This window comes from Epargyreus clarus, unplaced genomic scaffold (genome assembly GCF_041222505.1).
Source record: "Epargyreus clarus isolate Ecla_fem2 unplaced genomic scaffold, WU_Ecla_fem_2.2 ptg000031l, whole genome shotgun sequence".
NCBI classification, from domain to species: Eukaryota; Metazoa; Arthropoda; class Insecta; order Lepidoptera; family Hesperiidae; genus Epargyreus; species Epargyreus clarus.
The window spans coordinates 5,985,045-6,009,638 of NW_027332236.1; the positions used below are offsets into that span (position 1 = coordinate 5,985,045).

At 37.2% G+C, this 24,594-nt stretch overlaps 1 protein-coding gene across 12 annotated transcripts; it reads right to left on the reverse strand.

Moving 5' to 3' along the window:
- Positions 1–163: 163 nt before the first annotated feature.
- On the reverse strand, positions 164–24,004 carry LOC140754854 (protein BCL9 homolog). 12 transcript variants are annotated; one of them, XM_073089997.1, is made up of 20 exons: positions 23,774–24,004; positions 19,851–19,946; positions 17,504–17,695; positions 13,163–13,293; positions 12,479–12,631; positions 11,725–11,853; positions 10,906–11,292; positions 10,410–10,542; positions 9,232–9,848; positions 9,052–9,160; positions 8,840–8,961; positions 8,276–8,429; positions 7,558–7,656; positions 6,760–6,918; positions 5,478–5,636; positions 4,675–4,789; positions 4,216–4,349; positions 3,391–3,593; positions 2,717–3,050; positions 164–2,602 (listed from the first exon to the last, which is right to left on the reverse strand). In XM_073089997.1, the coding sequence occupies exons 2-20, from the start codon at positions 19,918–19,920 to the stop codon at positions 1,851–1,853; spliced, it is 4,152 nt and encodes a 1,383-aa protein (XP_072946098.1). In that variant the 5' UTR covers positions 19,921–19,946; positions 23,774–24,004; the 3' UTR covers positions 164–1,850. The 12 variants fall into 12 exon arrangements, with proteins under 12 accessions (XP_072946098.1, XP_072946100.1, XP_072946099.1 ...); XM_073089999.1 differs by having other exon boundaries at positions 9,232–9,833; positions 12,479–12,643; XM_073089998.1 differs by having other exon boundaries at positions 11,725–11,850; positions 12,479–12,643; positions 17,516–17,695; positions 23,774–24,003.
- Positions 24,005–24,594: the final 590 nt, after the last annotated feature.

Below are 24,594 nucleotides of genomic sequence, written 5' to 3' on the forward strand. Positions count from 1 at the left end.
ATTCGTATGAATTATTTTTAAACTGCTATGTCTTATGAATACCAACTTAGCTTATATTTTGTATTTATTGTTTTACTATACTTACGTTTATTATGGGTTTAAAAGGATTACATAATTTTTGCCAAAGTTATTGTTACATTTTATTATAAAAATAAAACATGTGTTTACAAGCATATTATATATTTTTTTATAATAATTAAGAATAAATTCTTACATCACGAGTTATAAAATAAATACATTTATTGCCTTAAATTAAGTCCAAAAGTACTCTGTACAATTATTGTTAGCGATGTACAAACGAGAACGACAAGTAAAAAATATCCAAAAACAAAAAATAAAAATTAAAAAAGGGCCTTATCGTGAAGTCGATTAAGTTTCCACAATTACTCTCCGTGTGACAAATCTACGAACAACTTAACAAATTGTGTCAGAATCACAACCAATAGTTTGCATCTTAATTTCATCTCTTATCCAATATTACACAAACTATTTTATTACATTGCTCTTCGCTTAATCCTAAAACAAGAACCATTGTTTACCTTACATTATAATTACATTTAAATTAAGACTATCTAATTTCTAGCGGGTGTCTTACTGGACAGTTGTGCTGTTTCCCACAAAGTTGCCACGCCCTTCGTAATCTCATTAGGCGTCGAGTGCGCGCCGGCCGGGGTCTTCGCTTCGTTAAAGGCATTACATACCGAGGCCCACTGTGACATCCACAATGTGCGACTACTAGCCTAGCATAAGAGCATACCTATGTATCTATCACCGAACGTGACTCTCCCTCTCCGTACCTTCGGCATTGTTCATACAGATTTCGTAGACGATAATAAATTAAATAAGACAGTTCAAAATAATATCACGAAATTAAATTCATGTGGCAAACGATATGGCATCAGAGTTTTTAAGTACCTTTAATTATTCATAAGTAAGACTACCTTCGACTTGTTCTGCGATCCTGCCTTGTGCTCGATGAGGATGCATACAAAAATCCTGTACTCGCTCTTATTGTTACGTTTAAGAGTTAATAATAAGGTATGGAAGACAGAAAAACATTGCTATCAGATCAAAAAACAGGAATAACATAGTCGTTACACTAAACTAGTACATTAGTTCCAGGAGTTATACTGGCCGCAGAGCCATAGTGATTAAAATAAAAACCAATTCACTAATAATAATTGGACGAACTAAAACTAAAATGGACAAAAAATGTTACACAACAAAATTATGTACTTCATTCATAAAAGTAACCAAACTGTGGACTCGATTGTTACACATACACTTTAACACAGGGTCGGGCATTAATTTCAAAATTGACTAGATATCTGTGTGCATAGGAATCATATATAAAAATAGCTAAGTAAAGGAACCAATACACTGAAATTCTGGCGTCTGTGTATAAAAAAAAAGATATAACTATATTATTGCCGTAAGCAAAAAATATGTCTAAAAACTGTACTTTAAATTATGTAGAGTACACAATAACACATCTAGATTTGTACAATTTGTACAAACACTTCCGCATTCGCTATCGTTAAAAAAATTATACTCAGTCAAGAATCTAGAACAACGATTTAAGCGAAATCGATACGTTAATAAAAAATAATAAAATCACTATGCAAAAGTTGACACATTTCAATCTTGAAAAATCTCACAATAATACGTGGACTAACTAAAACCGCTACAAAATATTTCGATTTCAAATTCACCAACGTATAAAACGAATACAATATTTAAGTACGCTCGCGTCCGTCGCACGCGTCGAGAACACTCCCACTGAGCCGGCGGTCGGTCCGCAATACGTTACAAAAACCGAACAGGACGAGGAGGTCCCGCGGCTCCGCGCATCACTTGGACGGCTGGTAGGGCGGGTAGCCCTGGTGCGGCTGCGCGGCGCGGCTGCCCGTCGCGTACAGCTGCTGCTGGAAGTTGTGGAACTGCGCCGCGTAGTTGGGGTCCGCCGTGGAGGGCACCGCGAACCCCTGGCCCTTGAAGCCGGGCCCCGGGCCCGCCATGCTGGGCGGCAGCGGCTGCGCGCCCATGCGCACGCCGGGCCCCATGCCCTTCGCCTGGCGGAAGCCGGCGCCGGGCCCGGGCGCGCCGAACGGGTCGCCGGCCAGCTTGGGCGGCGAGCCGAAGCCGGGCGGGTAGTGCGGCATGCGCAGCATGGCGGGCGCGCGCATCACGCCGCGCATGCCGCCCTCCATGTCCATGCCGCGCGCGCCCGGGAAGTACTGCACGCCCTTGCCGCCGTCCATCTGCATGGGGTTCGTCACGCGCTGCAGGAAGTCCAGGCTGGGCGGGCCGCGCGGGCCCGTGTTGCACGCGAGCTGCGGCCGCGACGGCAAGTACTGGATCGTGTTGGGCGCGCTCGCCTTCACTTGCACGTTGGCGCCGTTGAACGGGGGCATCTTGCCCGGCCCGCTCATCCTCGGGCCCATCATGGACGCGTCCGGCCCCATGGGGCCGAGTGGTCCGCCCATGGGACCGCCGCCCATTTTTGGACTCAAGTTCATGTCCGGTGGGAAGTCACCGCCTCCCATCATTCCCTCCATGGGACCGCCCATGCCGGGCCCTCCCATATTGTCCATGTGGCAACCTGATAACGATAATTAAATTTAATAAGATATTCACATTTTTATTTTAGTTAATACTCATCATTTTAAAACTGAACATTATGAGTATAGCTCATACTAGATTTCACTAAACTTACCTAAATCATTCATCATCATATGGGGATGTCCATGCGGGTGCATTGAGTGATGGTGTTGCATATGATGAGGACCGGATCCGAAAGGCCCCATGCCGCTATTGTTAGGCCCCATGGGTCCCCCGGGCCCTGGGCCCCCTCCTCCCACCGTGTTCGTCAACTGTTGTGACATTTGAGCGAGAGACGAAATAGGGTCGAAGGAAGACGTGGATGTGCCCATGGGGCCGTTGGGGCCCTGGTTGGGATTGATGGGGATGTTGTCTGGCCTGTTCATACTGCACGGTCCTGGGAATGGGCCCGGTAAACTTGTGCTATTTGGACCTCCTGATAAGGTAGTCTGCAACACAAAATATATTATTATTTACATGAATTTTTACTTTAAGGTTCTGACTATTCACATTCACAACAATCTTACGTCAGAGACAAATGCAGAAAAAGTCTAAGTTAATTATTTTTTTTCCATTATTTCATTCCATTCCTTTTAGTGATGAAAATCATTTTAATGAAAAATAAAACCATAAATACAACATCAGCCATTTTCATTCATTTTTACGTTTTATCATGATGTGATGCCATAAGAATTTTAAGATAAGTTTAGATTTTTGAGGAGGCATACAACCTGTAACTCTCTAAAGGCTGACAGTACAAAATAAACGAATATAAAGCCAAAAACATACATCATTACTCGACGTCATATTATCATCCATGCTGCCGCCCGTGGGCGCGGTGGAGACGCTACAGCTGCCCTTGCCGCCCACACACGCCGCGGACGAGGCGGGCGCGTACGGCCCCTGGTTGAGGGCGGAGTCCCGCTGCGGCGTCTTCGACGCGTTGTCCTGACTCGATCTGTTCGATGACGGGCTCGGTCGGGACTTCTCGTCTGGTGCGATTGGGATAAATGTTTAGTAATGACGACAAAGAATATAAAGTTCTGCAATGCAGGCTTAGTACATCTTATATTAAATCACATTTTCCACCATATAAGACAGACATGTCACATCCTTAATACAATCAGAACTCCCATCATATAAGATTGGTGTTAACAAAAGCCATTAATTTATATACAATTGTATATAAATTCATACAATGTATACAATTGTATTTTATCGTTATATAGTATCGCTTGTACACATTGTATACAAATAAATATGATTATTTAGACTTAATCTTATTTACAAGATATCAAACCATTAAAAAAATGTTATATTTGTATTAGTTTGGTTAAGAATTTCCTACAAAAACATCACTTTACAGAAAATAAAAACATTGCAATAAGTTAATTTACAAAAATGTAACACAAATTAAACAACATAACATTTTACAATATAATTAGTTTAAAATTCAAATCAATTCTACTATCAGATGGAACACAATAATAAAATGATTCCAAACCTTTAATACGCTTCAGTCAAAATCAAGCCTCAAAATCTATTTTTTTAAATAGATTTTTTAGTATTTTTACTACACTTATAAAGTATACTAATCAAAGAAAATATAATTACCTTGTCCACATTTAGTACTTGCTCCAGACGTAGGCGTTTGTGGGTTATTGAAGCCTGGACTCTGTTCTAGTGAGAACCTGCCTGCCCTTTGTTCTGATAGTGAGGAGTGGGGTTCTGGCGTGCCGGGCATCATACTGTCAAATACAAAGTCCTTAGTAATCTAGTTTAGGGTTAATAGGGCAATTGTCTTTCCAAAGTGGCGTAAGTAAATTGGCCTAAGAATAATCTTTTATTATCTAAAAAAAAAACAATTACATAAACATATGCAATTTAAATGACATTTTATTATAATTTGGAAGCCGAGTGGTATATTAATGACCGTGATATCTGCCTTATGCACATGTAAAGTGATTTAATTTGAATAACGACTCAATTTTCAATGGTCCATTGGTCATGAGTGCACTTCATATGTAACGAAAAAAATGAGTTCAAATGAGTGAGAGTGTATGAAAAACTTACCCAGCAGGTGATTTTTGATTGGAACTCGATTGTGGCGTCTGTCCTCCGCTGTTTGACGGCGGTCCGTTGTCCTTGAGCGATGTGTTCGGTTGTTTCTGTATCGTTAACTCTTGACCTAACGAAGCAAACACACGTAAATAAATTACAAGTTAGCACACACACAAACAAACACGACAAGTCCCTGACGCACAAACATAGTGAGAGAACGAATTAGCCATAGAGTATGAAAGTTTATGTTAGCACATTTTCACCAACCACCACCAAATGAAAACATAAATTAGAAATTAAAAAAAAATCGCACAAATAAAAAAAAAAAAAAACAAATGAAAAACACACATATTGTGAACATCAACGTAAAACATCGTGCATGTGTATTGAATAACAAGAAATATGCACTTGTCAAAAGATGGCCAAGTTTTTGTAATATATTTATTTGTATCATTTTTTTTGGAAATTGACAAAAATTTGGCTATCTTCCATCTTAACTAATAAAGCGGTGTGAACTGGCATCACGACGTCGAAAGCAGAAATATAATGTGGACCACAGGCCAATTGCAAAAAATTAAAATAAAATCGTTTCATTTATACTACACTAGTATATTTTTGTTACCAGACCAGACCTACAAAAGAACTGGCAGGCCTTAACCAAAATAAAGCCTCTGAATTTTGTGTGCGTTTACCGCGTCTGAATATGATTGATTCTTTCATTCGTGAAAAATATTGCTTTACGCTTTAGTGTATAAACAGCTTTACAATTGACCTACGACGTACACTTTCTGTCAACGACTATCTAATTAAGTTACCTTCGAATTGGTTGAGATACGATATTTGTTGCGGGGACGGTACTGGCATCAAACTGGGTTCCTTTCCGTGCGACCCACTCTGTTGGTTCTTCTGTTGCTGCGCCGCCAAACATTGGAGAGTTCGGACAAATACACCATCATCCAATTTCTCTAATATTTCTATCGTGGCCAACGTTTGATCAAACATCGTCAATGTTTTCAATATTCCGAAATCGTTTCGATTTTTATCAAGCCACATAGTCCAAAGTTAATTTGATTCCATTATGATGTAGTTGGTCCGTAATGTTGCCAATTTTATTTATCATTTTCGATGTTATTTCGTCACACGATGGGATTTCAAGCGTCAAGCGTTTTGCGGGGGAGGGGGAAAACAAAAAATACGCATTACAACTACAGAAAACAAAAAATAAATAAAAAAAGCGCACTTCAAACCAATTTCTAGAAAAAAAATCTTGCATTCGGTGTGAAATGCATAAAAATAAACATGTGGTTGGGAAAATGTCTAACACACATAAAAAAAACTTAAAAACATGCATTGCTACTACTTCTATGGCTTTAATTGTATTTTCTGTGATTATAGAAGATTACTTAGAATATTGTTTATTATTCAGTTGCTTTTTCATTATATCATGTTACATTTATTATTTGATTGTCGTTCCATTGTCCTTCATTTTCCGATATAGGTATGGTATGTGTATATAAAAAAATGATTCTAACGCCTGTGTAACGCTAGTGTAGGACATACCCTAATGTAACTTTCAATTAAAAAAAACAGTAATGTTTATTTTTATAGACAAAACTCACTTTATTTTCTTTCTTACACGACTTTATGCTATAATACCAGATCAGAACTTTTTCGTTCGTTCAATGGCTACGTAGCGGTTTAAAAAATTAATTTAAGACGGAATCTCCCACCTGGTATACAAGCATAGTCTGCGCCAAATCGCTTTGAATTTTTTGCGCACAACTACAAGCGTATATTTCGTAGCAACGTAAGGGCATACTAACGCAGCTATGTATCCGCGGGCGAGAGTGGTCAGCTGACCGGTGCCGGGAGGGTCCCGCGCTGCCTTCGTCCCGCTAATATTTACATCTACAATTTGCTATTCGACACGACTCGATTCGATTCGACCTCTGTGTGTGGGTATTAGGTGCGTAAGAATGTGGGTGTGTCGATACATCCCCGAGGGTTTGCAGTACACCGCGTGCACGTCACCGTACATCGACATGTGTGTGTGTGTAAGTGTGGGCGCGTGTATTAGATATAAACACGATAACATACCCGGCGCGTCCTTCCCCGGCGGCTTGCAGTGCGACCCGTGCGCGGGGTGCGGGTGCGCGTGGCCGTGCGCCGGGTGCGCGGGGCTCGACAGCGCGGAGCCCGCGCGCGACGCGTCCGCCGACATCGGCAGCCCCGCGCCGTGTGACGGTGACTGCGTCGCTGGTGGTTGAACGTACACGGTTAATACACGCACACACACACACACACACACATATACATAAAGAAAATACACACATTTGTAAAAGAAATGCAATCGCACTTCACACATAAGTAATAATACACCCGTTCGGCCCGCTACACATTCTCGCGAGAACGCGAGAAATACCCGATTCGTATCAGCTCCACATTCTCGTGCTTTTCTCGCGTTCTCGCGAGAATGTGGAGCGGGTTTTATAAACGTAATGTAAACGTACTTCATACATAACGAATACTTCGGTCAGGATGATACTATTGACACCTAAATCTGTTTTATAACTGTAACTTAAAGCACTACTGTGTTCAAGTTTTAAAAGTTTGATAAGTTATAAGTTATTTGAACCATCGTCAAGTCCTCAAGAATAGGAAGAAATATGTGGTTGATTGCAAACAGAATTTCTACTTTATTTAGTTCGATACTGGTGACACGGAAATACATATCAACATACCCTGTACTATCTAAATAGATGACAATCACAATAATGGCCAGCTCTATGAAACGTTATTTCCACCATAGTTAATAACAGCTTAAAAACTTTAAATAAAACCCTTACATATTAATTAAAACGAATAACATCTTTTACAATATCTCAGAGCACATACCTATAGGGACTGAGGCGGAGCGGTGTAAGGGGGAAGCACCATAAGGCGGCGGCGGCAAACAACCGCCGCGTTCCGAACATGGGGACTTTACTTGTGTACCTGAAATATATAAACAAAATTAGTATATCTACTAGCGCAATACAATAATAAGTAAAGTTTACACAAATAAAGGACTGCTTTAACAGTTAACTACATACTTTTCAATCTTCCATTATTAATGTTCATGTACAATTATTGTATTCATAAAAATAAGTATAGCAAACATATTACTGCACGATGATTAATTAAAATAAGGGCCTCAATACGAGACCAATCATTTTCTACTGAATGAATATGCTTAGGTCATTTAATCGATGCAAAATTCATTAATGTCAGAAAGTATTATTCGCTTCAAGAGCGCTACATACAATTTCTAAGGTAAGGCATTATAATTATGGAAAAAACCATATCAAGGGTTAGCAGCATTAGCTTGTATACAAACAGCTCCTTTTCTTAAAATTTATTATAGTCCGCGTAAAACTGCTAGTCCGCTCTGAATATGGAAATGAATCGCGTCGCCATAGAAAATTGTATGACTATACCTGCTCGGAACAACTTCAGGGAGGACTAGCAGTTTGGCGATAACTATACTTAACCATAGGCATTAGCATGTTGATGTCCATTGTTAGGAGTTACTATGACTATATTTAATATTTCTTAGTATATGATAAAAACTCACTTAAATCATTGTCGCAGGGCTTGGGGTCGTCGAAGAACTGGTGGTGCAGCTTCTGCCAGTCGATGTCGTTGGGCGGCGGGCTCTTGGGGCTGCGGAGGGGCTTGTGCCCCGGACCCAGCCCCGGACCTAGCCCGCCGGGGTCGCCTGGACCCATCTGGGGTATACAGAATATTTTAAATTAAATGTTTGATTTTAATAAAAAAAATAACATCTGTATCAGTGTATATGCCTACATTATCCCCATGTGCCCAACACTGGGCACGTGTCTCCTATAAGAGTAAGAAAGATTAGGCCATAGTCCACCGCGATAACCAAATAGGGATTGGTAGACTTTACATACCTCTGAGAACTTATTTAAAATTAATTGTCAGGTATATTGTTTACTCGTGATGATTTCCATCACCATTAAAGCGAGTCATAATCAATTTCTAATTTCGTGATCATTATTCGTCAGAAGCAAAATAATGAATATAAAAATATTTGATTTCGTAACAAACAGACTTTCAACTGCTAAGACATTCGTTCGTATAAAAAAAAATCAAACTTAATTTGAATTGTACTTACGTTACGGCCGCGCCCGTACTCGTCGCACATAGGCCCGTTGACTGGTAAACCATGGTGATCTGGTCCACAATCCCCGTGTGACACCATACCACCCATCATACTGCCATCCATCATTATACCACCTACAAACATAACATTTACCACGTTAATACTTCATAACACAAAGCATAATTTTAAAACAGTATTAATAATTAAAAGTAATATATTCTTACCGTTCATTGCATTTAAATTAGGCCCCGGCATCATTCGTGGTCCCATGTGAGGACCACCCATCATACAAGGTTTAGGCCCTCCCATACCACCCATGGGATTAGGCATCCGCTATAAGAGAAAAAATATTTTATAAATAAACATCATATCAGATTTATAAACGGTATAAGAACGCTACTCACCCCCATGGGCCCGCCGCATCCTCTGCTCATGTGCATATCTGTACACATCCCTGGTTTCATATCTGGACCACCACACGCTCCTCTGATGCCCTTCATCCCGCAAGGACCCATCGGACCCATTGGCCCGTTCGGACCCATTCCAGGCATCATCGGACCGTTGGGTCCCATCATACCGTTAGGCCCCATCGAGTTGTGACCCATTCCCATACCACCCGGCCCGCCCATACCACCCATCGGCCCGCCCATGGGACCGTTCGGACCCATCGGCCCGGGACCCATCGGACCTGGCCCCATCGGACCTTGCCCCATCGGGCCGGACATCGTGCAACTAGGTCCGGAGCTCATACTCGTCGGCATCGACACCATAGGGCCGTTCGGTCCGGAGCCCATCGGCCCGTGGACCGACATGGGCGGGAAGGGCATGTTCATGTTCGCGCTGGAGTTAGGGGGTAGGTCGTTGGGGGGTTGTGATCCGTCGGGCTGGTTGGGGTTGGCGCCGCTCTCGGGGAACAGCATCTGCTGCATCTTGCGGATGGTCGCTAGTTGCTCCTCGCGGTGGGCGCGCTGCTGCGGCGTCAGGTTCTCGTCGGGGATCTTAACACCTGCCGACACGGAGACTGAAGCTGAACGTCAGAGAATATTCAAGGCTTGATATTTGCGATGTTAATATAATCAATTGAAGACAAAGGGGGGTAGTAGGAGTATTACCTGTTATGGCAATAACATTGAAATATATTATATATGTGATAGGAGTAGTAGTGTGATTTTGTGACCAATGAAGTTCCCTATAAGCATCCAAAATCTTATTATAATAAGACAGTTCTATTTGACATTGACCGCAAATGTGTTTACTGGGTTACTCTGTAAAGCTCAGCTTAGAAGTCAGATGCTTCACTATTTTTGGCATACATTGATGTGGTAATATCCATCCATCCATCTCTACCACAACACTCTTTAGCCACAACAACTTTCTTAACCTCGTCGTCTTTAATCATTACTGACCTACTTTTACGCACGGGTCTCCTCCTCAGAGTGAGAAGTTTATGCTATAATCCACTAGCCAAATACTAGAATTGAAGCTCGGTCCCCACGAATGAAAGGCAGAGTTTCTCAGCCACTAATCTATCACAGCTTATGATACCCTCCAATCACCCCGATCAACATCCCCAGCATTTCACCTTTAGGTCCAGGTTGGCACGACATGTTGGAGCTGTCCGAGGAGTTGGGTCCGTCGTTGCCGCCCGCCTCCGAGCACGGCGGCAGTTGCGACGGACCGTTGGCCATCCCGTTTGACATTACGGAGGGGTTTTTCTGGAAACATTATGTTCAATTGTAATTTTGTTCTCATGATGATTGTTTTTTTTTCAATTTGGGTGTTGTTTGTATAGATATATTGATTTAAAAACAGTTAAAGTCATGTTAAAAGAAAATCTGCGTGAAAATATTCGATTTTATACAGAATAATAATGTGGCCTATACATTATTTTTAATGAAATGGTCCTTTGCACAGGATGGCGATACGGAAAATTTATTCTTCATATAGACATTAATTTTTGTTTTTTTTTATTTTTATAACTACTGTTATATGGATTTATGGGTTTTATATTATAATAAACGAAGATTATTAAATAATGATTGATATCTAGCAAAAAATAGTAATGTTACTATACTCACGGTGTCCCAGGGCATTTCACCATCAGCACCGAGGCCGTCCATGACACCACAGGACGGGGTGCCCCCTGGAAACCCATCCATTGGACCCATGCCCGGACCCATTTGCCCCATTGGCCCGGGCCCACCCTTCATCATCATCATCTGGTTGCCGGGCCCGCCCATCCGGCTGTGGCCCATCATGTTGGGTCCCATGTGCCCCATCCCGCCGTGACCCATGGGGCCCATGTTAGGTCCCATGGGCCCGCCCATCATGTGGCCCATCTGGTTGGGACCTCCCATCATGTTCGGCCCGCCTCTCATGCCGCCGCGGGTCTTTGCCATGGCCAAGTTGTTCAACCACTGGGCAGGGCTTTGTTTATTGAACTGGCCCATTTTCAAAGGATGTTTCTGAAATTTAGATGAATTTTCATCAAATGAATAAATGTCATTTATAATCAACCAAAAGATTTTTTTTTTATATTGCACAAGTGTGTAATTAACTGATGGTCAGTGGAAACTACCGCCCATCTATAATCAACCCCAGATAGAACTAAGAGTTCTATCTGAAGTTGGTGGACAGAATCATTACTAACCCTGCGGAAGCAGCAGCACTTAACTTTTGTTAAATTCGGAAATAGGTGTGACGGTATCTCCAAAATTAACTATAAAGATTTTACCACCTTCAAATACCCATAAAATGACCACAACTAAATAAAATTAATTTTGATGTACCAAAAATTACATCGACTGTTGAAATGCTTCTTCAGTAATACATTAAGAGTCGACTTAACTATTTCACCACCTTAAATAAAATTACTATTAAAACTCTTCTCTCCATACCTCTAAATACTTCTTAGTGCCTGGTTGCGCGCAATGATACGCGATGATTGACTGATGCTGGCCGGATATGACCGCCTCGGCGCCCTTGTTGGCCAGTAGAGTCGAGAACACGAAGATCTGACTTTGCTGCTGGGAGAACACCCATGTTTTACTATAATTACACCTAACAGTCGTTTGTTTAAACCTAAAGATTCGGTAGTTCCAAAACATAAGCACCTGATGTCTGCAAAACTTCTTATTGTTACACTAATATTATAAGAAACTAAATTAGTTATATATGTAAATCAACTTTTAGAAATAGTTTTAATTCAGCGATTGCCGGTATATGATTTGGATGACAATGGGAGAATTACTCTCATTATAGAGCCAGACAGTAGATAGTGAATCTTTTTAATAGCATGTTTTTTTATCGCAGTGTGTTTATAAATTCAAAATATATAAATTTAAAATACTTTCATTGGCGAATGTGTATTTTATAATAATATGATTATAGCTTAAGTTGTGATTCATAATTAAACAATAATAATATTAGTAATAATAAACATACAATATGTACACTTTTCGTATTGTACAAGATTACCCGAAACCTAAAGTAAGGCCTCTCATAATATATGTAGTTCTATACATAAGGTATATTATTAGTGTTGCTGCCTTAACACATCCTCCAAACCAGTAATAGTACAATATAATACTAACAATTCTTCATTTATCGGCATAATGTATCAAATATAATACATGTATTGGTCAATGTTACCTCCATGCTGCCCGCTTGCTTGCTGATAACATTTGAGGGCAGGGTCTGTGCCTCACTAGACATTGGCCCCATAGACACGCCGGGCCCCATGGGTCCAGCGTTGCCCATGCGACACGACCCCATGCTCTCCGGGCCGTTGGGGTTGCGGCAGTTCTGGTTACCATCCTGGGGAAACCCCATATAGATTAAGTGGATGTTTTGGTGAATATTACTTTGTTAGTCCAATGCTTTCCATAGTAAGACTTGGCATCATTTGACTTTCAATTTGTTTTTGTTTGCCTTATTATAATTATTAATTAGTATCAAGTAGTCCAAAATGGTGGTGTTGTAAATCAACACTTTAAAAAAATATCAAGGTTAATAAATTCACATTTGCTGATGTTCAAAACCGTTTGCATAGTACAAAGGAGGAATTCATATTGGAAAATAAAGTAATTTTTCAACATTTCCATCAAAGAAAAACAGTTCATACCAATAGTATTATTACAATAAGAAACAAATGAACTATTTTTAACGAAATGAATAACAATATTGTATATTTAATTTGCATTTTATTACTACTATGGAAAATAAATTTTACAAGCCTAGTATTGATATAAAGTTTTACAACAACTGCAATAAACAATTGACCAAGCCAATTGTTTCTTTAATATGTTATTGTCTATATGAACAGATAAATCTCACCTGAAGATTACCCGTGGAACCTCTGAGGCCGGTCTGCGGATCCAATATATCATTTGAGTCCGATGATAGGCGTTCCGATTTCAGCGAGCCTGGGCCGCCAAGCTCACAGGGCGGGGATTTTGTGGGGTCACCTGAAATAAAATAAAAATAAAACTATAAGTACACATTTATTTCAAATAGCTTTTAGCCTAGGCTTAACTCGCATTCAGAGGATTTAATCTATCCCTCTGGAACAGTATTTTTTTCGGTATAAAAGGTACCCTATACACTTTTCAAAACCCCTGACACACTGTGTTTACAAAATACGATTATGTAGTTAAGGCGTGAACTCACATTCGCATTTATAATATTAATTTATTAGCAAGGATTATACGAAAGGTTAAAACAGTATTGTTGGACTGGGTAAGTACCACCTCCACATCTATTTCTAGAGTGCAACAAATTTGTGTTTTTGGTGGAAGGATGTGGATGCCGACTAACTGATCTGAGGTGACTCTTAGTCCTCAGGATTAACAATGCATTTGTGAAAGAAGTGGATTTCCAATTCTACATTATAATATAATGAACTTGGCCAACATGGTTTGCTATGACTATGATAAACGTTCTCCGCTACTTCCCTGTCATAAAAACAGACACACAAAACAAATTAACTACAAAAATAATTTCATAATTACGATCATTCACAAATCAGATATTTGTAAATGTACGGCAAGTATAAAAGGGATCGCCTAACGGTATTTAAGAAAAAAATATAAATGTAATTAACACTGCGAGTGAAACGACAGATATTAACGTTAACTCTAACACGATATACCGGAAGGCGAATGAAAAATTACTTAGCCTAAAAACGTTTTGTCGGAAATCTCATTTACATACTCGTATCTGTGCAGATTTGAACAGATTCTTAAAACGGTAACGGTTTATAGTAGCAATTAGAGCTCACAAAATTATCTACTAACATTTTATTATTATACGACTTTAACTTTTAAGTTACTTGGTTGTTTTATTTTTAAACAATATACTTTTTAGGTATATTGTTAAAACAACCAAGTAGTAGGCGAGCCTGGCTCGAAGCTCAGGTACACTTTTCGTTTTTTTTAGCCATTTACCTATGTATAATAAATGTTTTGTCTTTTGTTTAATGGTAGAAAAAAATGTGAGGATCTACATTAGATTTCTGTACACAATTATTTAGTGTTTCTTTTTAAATACGTTTGAAATAGTAAACGAGCACGTCATGATTTCCGAATTTAATAATAAATCGAAAAAAAAAATATAAATAACCTTATAGGTATAGAGTATTCGATCTGATAATTGTAACATGACGTATTAAGAAAAGAAAATGTAAGGTAGTTAGGCGGAAGAAAATACATTCTGGGGACAAAAATAAATATAAATAATATATTGTGGTGTAAAAGTGGAATAAAGCAAAACAGGAAAGGTTAATTAACGACATAAGTGACATTGGAATTAAGATGGTGTCAAATATATGTAATGGTGGAATCGGATGTGAGCAATGAATAAATACGTACTACATAGAAGATGTTTTACTATAAGCGTGCCGTCTACCTAAAGGACTATTTAAGTCATAGAATTGATAGTGGTTGTCTATGGGCGGCCATAGACAACCACTATCAATTCCATATGGATCAGGGGCGGGACCTGAACCCAATCCTAGACCCGTTGCTACTTCTGAGGACTAGGACTAAGTTAATCGCTTCATTTATAACTTAGGTGACATCCGCACAACCGAAACACAAAAACACTAGTAATAGGCGTGGCGGTGGTACTTCTCTATTCAATCTATCATTCAAAGTGTAAGGCCATTATACGAGGTATCTTAAGTTAGCCTTAGGCTGTTTGTCCACGCCGCCACCGTCACCGAGCCGATACCGTATCGGCTCGGTGACGGTGGCGGTGGACAAACGGCGTTAAAACATGATAATATATCTTTGGCCGACCAAAACTAACACTCCAAATTTAGAGTAGAAATGTATAGACTGGTCCCTTACTACGAATAGTAACACTAGGAAGTCTTCTACCAAAAATAGAACAGTAAAGATACAACCATTTTCGCGATTGACCTGTTTTTTTTTCATAATCTTTCCAAATATTAAAAATGTATGTAAATGTTCACATGACGGTATAATGTACTGTATGATTTTTTCAACATGGGGGTGTTAACATCTTGTGTTTGAAATCTAGTGAAGTCGCTTGGATCTTCCCGATAAAAGTTATGATTTTTGATGCATTTTGGACCGCCGCCATTTTGAACTTACCTACGATTTGACCCATTTAATAACTTTACCGAGATTTTTGGCAAATTGATATTAGTGCCAAAATTCATTGCGATCCAGCCAAAACTCAAGCCACTATCATAAGGACAAATTTATATCCAATAATACAAGGAAAAGAACCTGTTATTTTTTAAAGCAGAAAAACAATATTTACTCAGTTTTCTCTTATATATAAAATTCTCGTGTCACAATGTTAGTTACCGTATTCCTCCGAAACGGCTTTACCGATTTTCACCAAATTTTATATGCGTATTCAGTAGGTCTGAGAATCGACTATACTATCTATTTTTCATACCCCCATGTGATAAGGGTTGTTCACCCTTAATATTTTTTATTTATATGGCAACACAACGTTTGTCGGGTCAGCTCTACCTGAAGTCGATCTGAGAACTAAGAGTCTCCTTATTTATATATCAGTCGGCACTTTTTTATATAATATGGGAGTAGCGGACGAACATGCCGTCCACCTGATGGTAAGTGGCTCATGTCGCCCATGAACATCTGTAATCAACCCCAGATAGGATTAGATATTACTACCTGAGGTCGGCCACAGATACGCCGCTACCCCTGAGGACTAAGCTGGAACACTTCGAAAAAGTATGCCTCCCTTACCACACCCTTCAAACCAGAACACAGCAGCGTTTAACACTGTTGTGTGGCGGTGGTGCTGCCGGAGTCGAACCACAAAGGGTTCTACCTTCAAAATCTGGCATCCTCAAATTATTAAATCAAATTATCAATTTATCATTATGTACACACCGTGTTGACTCATACGTAATAATAATAACTAAGATAATATCACGAAATTGACAACAATACGGTGCATTGTTGCATTGGTATGCGTTATATCATTATCTAGTATATATCAGTTTATAACACCGATAATACAATTCATAAGGATTTACCTGAATAATACATTTGAAAGATAGTTTTAACACGTGTAAAGCCTGTATAAATATAAGTAAGAATCTAAGAACCTGTTTATCGCCCATTATTGATAATCAATCTATCTAATTTTTAACTACTAAAGATCGAAATTTAATTCTATTATTTCTAGCAATATGTAGAAGGAAGAAATTTTCTAACGACGGTTTTTGGTAAGCAAAACATTCGAATTCATTATTAATAAGCGGCATATATATACATTACAGATATAAAATACAACATCGTTTGAAAAAATACATTTTTCGGTTATGTTAAGGGGGCGGACTCTTTACTAACGATCACCAATTTACGCGTAGTTAAGGAGAGATGTGTTATAAATTGCAGACAAATAAATGTAATTTAATATTATATTTCACATACAAAAAACATTAAAAACATATACCACATAAATACGTATCTAAGGAGCCTCCTACAACAAAAAAGTTATAGACCCTACACCTTATCTTCAAACTTAATCGTTGCTTCAACTTTATACGTGTTTTGATGAATGAGATCAATTAATAAACTAAATTTACCTTACCGCGAAACTACTAATACGTATATAAAAACTTTAGGTTGTTGTATAAAAAAGTCAGGTAGATAATTTGTAAAGAAAAATACCTATAGGCTCAATAATAATAATAATCATCATTTATTTCAGACAATATAAATTAAAATTTACCATATTTAAATAACTACACAAAGAAATTCAATTTAAAATCGGAAATTTGTCAATTTGTAGGTTTGTGTACAGGTCTACATGTGATACACATGTTATTAATAAAATCATTTTTTTCAAATGTGCTCCTACCAAAGATCAAAATTTGACGATTTCATATAGGACAAAAATAGTGTATCGATCTTTAGTTGGCATTGGATAGATTGATTATTAATAAGGGACCTTCTAAACCAAATTGACATCTACGAAAGTCGTTATGGGCGTACTCAAATGAGAATTTTGAATTTAAATTAGATAATAAAGTAGTAAATTTGGCATATGCCATAGATTAGGCATAGGCTCCCAAAAATATATTCAGTCTGCACCCAAGGTCCCCGTAAACCGCGCTACGCCACTGTCCATAAGACCAACCTTCATAAAAATATTTTTGGAAAAACATACGTTTTTGCCTACCGTCACTATCCATAAGGCCGTCAATCTCAGTCTTGATGCCGTCCACGCCGAGGTCGGGGGCGGAGTCCTCGCCGGACTGGCTGTGGGGCTCCATCTTGACCCTGTGCGGCGAGTCCTCGGGCTCCTTCTTCAGCGCCGCTGGGGTCGGCAACGACGCCGAGGGCGGGCGGGACCCGTGACCTGAGATAAAAAAAATATATTTTTTTAATTAAAATTTGACAAATTACTTTTGAACTACCACTATGGCAACGTGGTGGTGGCAATACGGTGGTATAATGAAGGTTGTTGAACTCTTTGTCGACTCCGAAGGCACCATAGCCACACTTATTTCTGCCATATAACAACAGTGTAGTATTCAAAAGACTAGCAATGCATCTGTGCCCGACCTAAGGTAATACTTTAATCCTATCGAGGGTTGATTAGAGATTGGTGTAACTATTGCCAATTAACTGCATGCTAATTTGCTGCTTCTATAATATAATCGAATACTGCAAAAAATGGCAGTTATATGTATCTTGTCTTATAGCAGTAATGTATCGTATTCTTATTGTTTTGATTTTAAAATTGTATAAATGCAAAGTTACTTATAAAAACTTCATATGTATGTGTGGTATAGACCTAAGGGACATATGATATTTAAAATTAGATACAGATATGAATAGACAACAAAGGCAGATGGACAGGTGGACTTCATAACCAGTTGTTACTTTTATTAACATTGCATTAAAAGTACACGACTTCTACAATCTTGTATTGGCTAGGCATTAAAACCGCATCATTATGAATTGCATAGTTTTAAAAATTAAAAGGCTCATGTTTATATTTAGGTTATCTTATAACATTTTTTTAAAAACGTATACAATTTAATTAGCATAGATAAACATTATCATAACAGCAGTAATAGTAATCTGATTTTGATAACTTAAAATGTTATTTCAATGTTACATTGTTATAATTAAATACAAATATCAAATCAAAGATGCCATTTTTACGATTAGTTAATATTAATACAAATTCACAGATTATTAGACAGCTAGATTAAAACAAAATCTCAATTGTTTCAAAATTTATAGTCTTTGTCACTCTCACATTTTAGACGACTCCAACGACACCTCATACTATATTCAAGTACACCATGGTCGTTTGAGTTGTAGGGTCAAATAATGAAACATAAAGGTGGTAGAAACCTTTGTGGTTCGACTTCGGTGGCACCACCGCCACACCTATTTCTACCTAATAACAGCAGTGTTAGGCGCTGCTGTGTTCCGGTTTGAAGGGTGTGGTAAGGGAGACAGACTTTTCCGAGGCGTTCCAGCTTAGTCCTCAGGGGTAGCGGCGCATCTGTGGCCGACCTCCGGTAGGAATATCTAATCCTATCTGGGGTTGATTACAGATGTCCATGGGCGGCAGTAGCCACTTACCATCAGGTGGACTGCATGCTCGTCTGCTACTCTTATATTATAAAAAAAAACGTTCGAAAAACAACCTTCGAAGCAAAAATTAAAGAATTTTATATTATCATGGAAATCAACTAATGTTATAGAAAAAATTAATTGAACATGAAACTATTCACAAACATTACAATTTTATAAATATGCGTACATGTAAAATTAATATAACTATGATATAATAAATAAGTTATTATTCATTATCCATTGCATATTTTAAACTAAGCTGTTATAACTGAATTAATTGCAAAGAGAAATGAATCAATTACATGCATCGCTGGAGAACTTGCAGATTTGCTTTCACCATTGTTGAGTTATTTCTGTCATTTCTACTGAATCTATTCGAATATTTAATACATTATTAATATCCAAAGGTATTAAAAAATCATCTCTTTTTCATACTAACATTGAAACATAATTAACTCATATGAAACATCAAAAATTGTACAATTTTTTATATAGTTGTTTACAAATCAGATCACACATTTCATAACATATTGGTTTATACAGCAATCAATTGTATGTTTTATTATATTATTTTGGATCGTGTATTTACAGAGCTAACTGTATTTTTTTCAAAATATAGCAGTGGTATTTCTCTAATTTACTTACCTATTTATTTACTCTTATTGACCATGTTAAAAACAATGTGGTGCAAAAAGCGGACTTAATGCTAAATAGCATTTTCTCCCAGTCAACCTTAGGGATGTGCAGAAAAATTAATCGCACCACACTGCTTCTACCACTTTTGTATAATACTTAATCTACTCATAGATTCTGTAATTAACATTTACAATTTTACCTCATGTTAAACATTCGACAAAAACAAAATGACTGTCAAAATTTAAAAAAAAATTTTTGGTTTAAATTAAATTTATTTTATTTACCTGGCTCCGCAGGATCATTGGGCTCGTCCTTTAGTCGGGCGCCTCCGCCCTTCTCCTTCTCCTTAATCATGCCCCTACGTGCCTTCGCCAACTTGACTGTGTATGATAATTAATTTTAATATAATATTTTTTAACATAAAATAAACATATTCTTTATGTAAATCTGGTCTCTAATTTGTACAAACTAAAACAATTATGTCATCAACCCATTACTGTCCCACTGCTGGGCATGTGGCTCCTCTTAAAAACTAGACTAAAGTCGATCAGATCTATCTCATGTTGTTCATTAAATCCTCTGGAAAGGATGACTGAAAGGTTTTATAAAATTCAAATATTTGTTATTTCTTTCAAACAAATAATGTATTTGGACTGTACTTGGATTTGTTTGATGATAATGACTAACCACTTATTAAGTAATTTTAATTAATTAACACTATTTCGACAATGTCAACATCAACCCATTACTGTTCTACTGCTGGAAACCCATCTCCTCTCGGAGTTACAAGGGTTATAGGCCATAGTCAGATGTGAATTGGTACAATTCCCACCATTTTACACACAATTAATTTAACAACATTAGTAATATAATCCCCTCTTATCAGATGCCGTGTAATATAAATAATGAAAATTTAATTATCCTTAGGTAAAGAAAACAGAACAAATGGTATTGGATACTAAAATAGTTGCACTGAAAAAAATATAGGGGGAATACAGTTAGAAATAGCAAAGATGAAAAAAAGTCATAATAGTACTAAGTACTAACTAAAAGTATGAAAATAAACAGGCTAGTGTTTATGTGTATAGTTAAATACATTTTTCACTATCATAATTTTTTAAACATTGAGTACATATCATCATCATCAAACCATTACTGTCCCACTGCTGGGCACGGGTCTCCTCTCAGAATAAAAAGGATTAGGCCATAGTCCTCCGCACTGTGTTTGAGATTATTTTTTTATAATTCTCTCAGGTGTGCAGGTTTCCTTGCGATGTTTTCTTTCACTGTGTAAGCAAGTGATAATAAATTTCTAATAACGTAAAAATTCGGAGGTGAATGTCTGGGATTTGAATCTCGGACCCTTCGATCGAGAGGTCGAGTTTCTTAACCATTAGGTTATCACTGCTCAGTGCTGAGTACATATATTTTCTGAAAATAGTTAATCCTATATGCATATTGTCATAGTTCCTAAGGCAGAAACATAGTGCAATTAGTGGTATATCCACTAATTATGTCATTACATTGCTTATTACACTGATTATTATGAATCTATCTGTTGCAAATGAGATAATACAGTATATGTACAATATTGTTACATTTTGTTGCATTTATGATTTGATAAACTACTACAGGTTAATATCTACCACTTACTACGAAAACAATAAACTTTAGTTATACAAGCATTTTACATTTGATTCAATAATCTTCTTCATTATAAATATTGCATAATTATCAGATTATCACTTATTCTGACAAATGGCATATATTGATAAAGGCTGCCGATGAAACTTGGTCTTGATTATTTATCAAATAATCTGAATATTTAATTAATTCTTTCTTTTCACCAACACTGGGCATACTTAGAATGTGATCCACCTATATTATAATAAAAATAATAAAAAAAATAAGTCTGGAATGGGGATACTCATTAGGGAATTATATGAATTTTATTAATTAGGGAAATTCACACGAGTAATAATTCAGTCATGTAAAATTCCCTACAATATTTAACCGCACCAATGGAGATAGTGAACATACACTCTTAATATTCAATTATAAGGAAATCTATACTATGGACATTTAAGGTGGATTGTAAAAATAAGTTATTATGTAATAACTTTATAAAATGGTATAGAAGGTCTCACAGAAAACTACCTAATTACAGCAACAATAATGCAATCTACCATGTTACTAATTAGATTTAAAGTTTAACACTTTTATAATCGCAATTAGTTACTGTCAACAAAAAGTATTATAGTAGAAAAAAAAATGAAGGTTAATATTTAATATATTTCCTGTTTAGTGTTGGTAAACAAAGTAGTAATATGTGTTAGCAATTGTTAAAATAGTATAAGAGATTAACAAAAACACAAATCTTAGAATTACTGTGCCACTACTGAGGTCTCCACTCATCATGAGAAGAATTAGGCCATAATCTGCCACACTAGACAAGTGCGGGTTCGCAGGCTTCACATACCTTTCAGAACTTAAATATTTTGTAAAGATCTCTCAGGCATGCGGGTTTATTCACAATGTTTAATCCTAGTAAAATTTAAATGAAAGAATATAAGAAGAAAAATATAATTTAAAGTTAGTTAATTAAAAGATTTCCTATATAGAAACAAATATGAAAGAAATTTTATACAGAACAAAAATTATAAATATAATGTTGGTTCATATAGACAGAATTTTGTGTTTATATTTTGTGTTATTTAATATTAAAAGCAAATTGCAAACGACATATATTTAGGATATGAGCAGTAATCCTTTATGTAGATAGATGTAGATTTATTTATAACATTTGTCTTTAGTTTATTACTGATGCAAATTTATATTATATGTTGTGTGTGGAACGGCAAGGTTAGTCAATTATATATTCTGCTTAGTTTTTGTTATAAGAGTATTGTTAACTGTATGATAGTCAGGTGGAATTCAGTCCAATTTGCAAAAAGTCTAATATGAATTTACATAAAAGTAGAAGCTGACGATGTATAGGAATCAAAGGCTATGTGAAGAATATTATAAATTAATATACCTTAAAAATTCTACCCATGTTTTTAGTAACATTGAAATAATTTTAGTATCTATTTCATTACCATTAAAACCTACACTATATATTCGTAAATGATATTCTATAGTTATTATATAGCAATGACTGCATGATAAAAAAACTAACTTTATGATCACAACTTGAACGCAAAAACTTACGACTAAGTCAAATGTAAATAAGTTTTTGTATTCAAAGTATTATAAAAATACTCTACCCTAGTTACTTATATTACAAATTCATAATACAAATTAAGATATCCTTTAAATACTGTAAAGTACTAAGGAGTGTTAAGAGTTGTGCAATTTTGACATGTAAACAAACATCTTCTAATGGAATATACCAACAATTTGGGGGATTGTCAGTACAGCAACAAATAAAACAGCTAAATATACCCTTCTAATGGCAATAATAAGTACTATTTGAGTGTTTTCAGTGGAGAGATTAGAAACAGATGTAGCTAACCTGCATAGTGGTCTGGCTCAACCTCAATCGAATATGTACGAAAAATACCACTTCACAGTGAATGAAGCAGAAACATTGGGGAAATTATAGTGAAAACCATCGATATTGATAAGTAAACATTTGTGTAGTGCAATTGTATACATACAAAACGATCCGAGGGCTTTCGTCACGGGCGCAATAATTGGCACATGTCCCACAAGTCCACGGAGCGGCACTTCATTACAAGAATGTCATTATGCTGCAGCAAACGATCGAGATTATTATAAATAGAGATCTCAGGGAACCTTGGCGGGCGGACGCTCGCGGCGCCCCGCAGCCGTCCGCGCGGCCGGCCGACACGAACCCCTGATCCGATCCAGATATTCAATTAAAACGAGACTACACCGCCAAACGCCATAAAAATTCCAGGTTCACTCTCCATACATAAACAATGAGATAGATCGGGTGTAGACGGGCGCGAAGCGCACGAAACGCACGTTTATTATGGCCGATTTATCGCTACGGGCACGCCGTTCGAACGAGAGGACACCGCCAGCGAGAGCGTCTAACATTAATTTATATCATTCGTGTGATCTAATTAAGGTATAACGATGGGTATGCAGCGAGAAACAAAAAATCGGGATCGCTGACATTTTTGTTTATGGTACATCGACGAGACGAGATCCAGAATCCACAAATAGCGAATAAACGTACATGATTACCGCCTCCTGACGGATTCACTAGCACTAGATAACACAAAACACACTGATTCTTCACATTTATGTAAGTTTCATCGTCAAAATATACTCATATAATTAATTTCTTTCTATCAGCATATAACACAAATCACCACGCACACACAACACAACATACATAATATATGTACACCAATACACATGGGATGGATTCTCACAAATTTCCTTTTCTACACAAAAACAACAAAAGTGTGAGAACTGTAAGATACCGTTCGGATATTCGTAACAACTTTGAATGCTATATTTTAAGCTTGTGATACATTGCAAGCTAACGAATAGATATAATTACGTTTGTATTTAGTTTTGTTTAATATGGTATAGTCCGCGTAAAACTGCTAGTCTGCTCTGAATATAGAAATGAATCGCGTCGCCAATCGCCATAGCAAATTGTATGGTTACACGGTACCTGCTCGCAAAAACTTCAGAGCGAACTAGCAGTTTGGCGCTGACTATACATGAATGAAATAGTAAGGGTATAGTAAGAAACTGTTTTATATACTATTCGCATTATAAACAGAAAAAAGTTTTGGTATAAAAATATTTAAACACACGTAAAAAGGTTAGTAGTAACAACTAATGCTAAAATACCATTGACGTTATAATATTATGAAAATTTGAAGCTTACAAATTTTATAAAAAAATTAATTACTGTACATGGAAAATAAAATTGTATAGTATAATTAACAGTCACTGCAAAATAACTGTAATATAGTAAACTGCATATAGCTTGTAGACGAACAACGCCCTAAGTAAGACTATAGTACTTCATGTAAAATTTAA